This window comes from Geospiza fortis, unplaced genomic scaffold, assembly GCF_000277835.1.
Source record: "Geospiza fortis unplaced genomic scaffold, GeoFor_1.0 scaffold33, whole genome shotgun sequence".
NCBI classification, from domain to species: Eukaryota; Metazoa; Chordata; class Aves; order Passeriformes; family Thraupidae; genus Geospiza; species Geospiza fortis.
This window is the reverse complement of record NW_005054766.1, coordinates 53,388-54,469: the sequence shown is the minus strand read 5'-3', so window position 1 is coordinate 54,469 and position 1,082 is coordinate 53,388. Positions and strand designations below refer to the sequence as shown.

Sequence of the window (1,082 nt, the reverse complement as noted above, 5' to 3'; positions counted from 1 at the left end):
TGGGCTGGTTTGGGGTCCTGGTGCCCCCCAGTCTGCGGCAGGCCCAGGGCAGCTTCCAGAAGGGTGAGGACTGGGGGGAACTGGGATGGACTGGGGGGAACTGGGAGGGAACTGGGGGATCCCCAAAAACCAGCAAAGGTCCCCAAACTCAGAGGGGCCCAAGAATGGGGGGAAAGCCCCAAATCTGTGGTGTCCCCAAAACTGGGGAGGGCCTAAAGGTCGTGGCCCCCATGACCTCCTCAGTCTCCCCGGTGTCCCCCTGTCCCCAGGGGTGACGCTGGCCGTGGAGGTGGCCGAGCTCCAGGCCACCATGGAGGCTGCGGCCGCCCGGTACCGGCAGCTCCTGCGGCAGAAACGTCACCTGGACGGGGACAGCGGGGACAGCCAGAGCTCCACGGGAACCCCTGGGGACACCAAGGACACCGAGGGCGACACAGCGACATCAGTGACTGCGTGACACGAGGACACGTCTGCAGGTGACACATGGGGACACATGAGAGCACAGGTGACACTGTGAGCCATGGGGACACAGGTGACACGGGGCTGTGCTGACCCTTCACAGGTGACACAACTGCCACTGGTGACACCGAGGACAGCAGCACCTGCCTGTGGGTGACACTGAGGTGACACCAGGTGACACTGAGGACTTTGCAGGTGACACCAAGGCCCGCACGTGACTGAGGGGGGTCCCCCATGTCCCCACCCCCAATAAAGCCACCCTAGTGCCACCACAGGGTCATTTGTCACTGGTGTCTGGTGCCAGCTGTCCCAGTGCCACCATGGCCATTGTCCCCTCAGGATGGTTTGTCACCATTGTCATATGCTGCTCATGCCAGTGGCACCGTGGGGTCATTTGTCACCGCTGTCACATGCCAGCCATGGCAGTGCCACCATAAGGTCAATTGTCACAGCCGTCACGTGCAGGCCGTGCCAGCACCACGTGACTCAGACACGCCCCCTTTTTGCCAAGGTCTATGTTTATTGGGCGGGGCCCTCGCCCCGCCCCCAGACTCCGCCCCCACCCAGGGGGCGGGGCCGACACAACAACGACTATGGGAGAGGGGCGGGGGGCGAACGGGCGG

The 1,082-nt window shown here is 63.9% G+C and overlaps 1 protein-coding gene across 1 annotated transcript in view; it reads left to right on the top strand.

The window, feature by feature from the left end:
* CCDC115 (coiled-coil domain containing 115) overlaps positions 1 to 800 on the top strand; it is a gene marked incomplete at its 5' end in the record, with an annotated part of 2,299 nt that extends 1,499 nt beyond the window's left edge. The window contains 3 exons of the mRNA XM_031065414.1: positions 9 to 63; positions 270 to 476; positions 563 to 800. Of these exons, the coding sequence (XP_030921274.1) occupies positions 9 to 63; positions 270 to 457 (243 nt within the window). The remainder of the gene's footprint in view (positions 1 to 8; positions 64 to 269; positions 477 to 562) is intronic.
* Between the last annotated feature and the right edge of the window lie 282 nt (positions 801 to 1,082).